Genomic DNA, 1,461 nt, shown 5'->3' with positions numbered 1-1,461 from the left:
GACGTGGCTTTGGCACGTTCCGCGAGATCTTGGCAGGCATCGTGTTGAGTAGAGTAGACAATTGGCTGTATGAGAGCTACTCAAAGTGAGAATGCACAGATTTAGGAGAGTTCATGGCCAATAAATCGATGGACGTGCTCCGAACCGCCCACAGACTGCAAGTAGGGTTATTGGAGATGAAGAGCACCAACACAAATATTTCAGCATGTCAAAACAAAGCCGAAAATAAATAATTTGTAAGCCAAAATACAAAAGTATTTAATAAAAATAGTATTTTCGGAATCCCTGGGCATAACAGATCCTACCACCTCTTTCTCAAATCAAAACTTTTTTTCTCCCAAGATCACTATCGTTAGCAACTGATATCAGACTGATATGTTATAAATTGCACATTTCAAATTTGGTTTCAGAAGTGCCTAAGACCCTACTGAAACGAATGATTTCGCTTGTTGGCGTGGTGGACGTCAAGATAATGCACGAGTTATCTGATGAAAAGTTTGCTCTTGTCTTTGACGGCTTCACGGATGCTGCTGAGCACGCTATTGCCATTTTCGCTGCCACGAAAAATGGCATACGATTCCTGGCATTCTCTCCTTTCCTAGATGAGGCGTCGATGACTGCAGCGGAGCACATTGAATTCTTAGACATGGATCTCGATCACTACAAGCTGGACATCGCTAATATGGTCGCCATTGTAGCTGATAGCATGGAAGCCAACAAGCGATTTCCCGTCGAATTTCGGTTCCATCGATTGGATGTGCGGACCACCGCTTCAATCTTGCTGTTCGCAAATGCTTAGAGCCGCAGGTGCATCTTATTAAGAAGGTTAGTGCTTTAATGAAGAAGCTGAAGACTGTCAAGAGGGTGGCTAAGCTGAAACTACATGGATGTTATTACAAACCTATTCCACTTCAAGAGCTTCGATGGAGCGGCTGCTACCGCGTGTTGAAGCGCTTTGAGGACCTGCAGCCGCGCATACACCTGTTCATGGACGACTGTACGGTCGAAGACGACGAGAGTGACGGTGACGACTCCACTACCAACCCAAATGCCGAAAACCTCCGGCGTATTCTACTTGTTGACCTCATACCCTCACCAAGCGAGCAGCGAAAATCTTCGCGCTACTCAACAAAATGAGTGCTTTTGACGTGATAACATGCCGGCTACAACGTAAGTATATGACAGTTACTACTGTGTGCGACATCTTCGATGTTGTTTTGGATGACGATGATGACATGGATTACTGTTTGGCCGCTGGTGGAGAAGTGGTTGAGTGTCCAGGCTTTGAGGCAGGGTTGGCCAAGATTCAATGAGGAGCCGAAAAAACGCTGCTTGTACCGGAGAGGCATGCGGTCGCTCGTTTACTGCGCTCACCGGCTGGGCAATCTGACCAACGGCGAGATACGAGCGTCGCGTTCAAAGCGAAAGAGAACTGCTGAGGAGCTTGACCAAGCAATCGCT

The 1,461-nt window shown here is 46.7% G+C and overlaps 1 protein-coding gene across 1 annotated transcript; it reads left to right on the top strand.

Annotated features, from left to right (window-relative positions):
- Positions 1-436: 436 nt before the first annotated feature.
- PPTG_19797 (hypothetical protein) lies at positions 437-1,313 on the top strand (the record flags this gene model as incomplete). The annotated part of the gene is made up of 3 exons (XM_008918351.1): positions 437-757; positions 826-1,066; positions 1,186-1,313. The coding sequence occupies 3 exons, from the start codon at positions 437-439 to the stop codon at positions 1,311-1,313; spliced, it is 690 nt and encodes a 229-aa protein (XP_008916599.1).
- Between the last annotated feature and the right edge of the window lie 148 nt (positions 1,314-1,461).

This window comes from Phytophthora parasitica (assembly GCF_000247585.1).
Source record: "Phytophthora parasitica INRA-310 unplaced genomic scaffold supercont2.187, whole genome shotgun sequence".
In the NCBI taxonomy this organism is placed as follows: Eukaryota; Oomycota; class Peronosporomycetes; order Peronosporales; family Peronosporaceae; genus Phytophthora; species Phytophthora nicotianae.
Note: the sequence above shows the minus strand (reverse complement) of the source record. Positions and strands in the feature narration are given on the sequence as shown.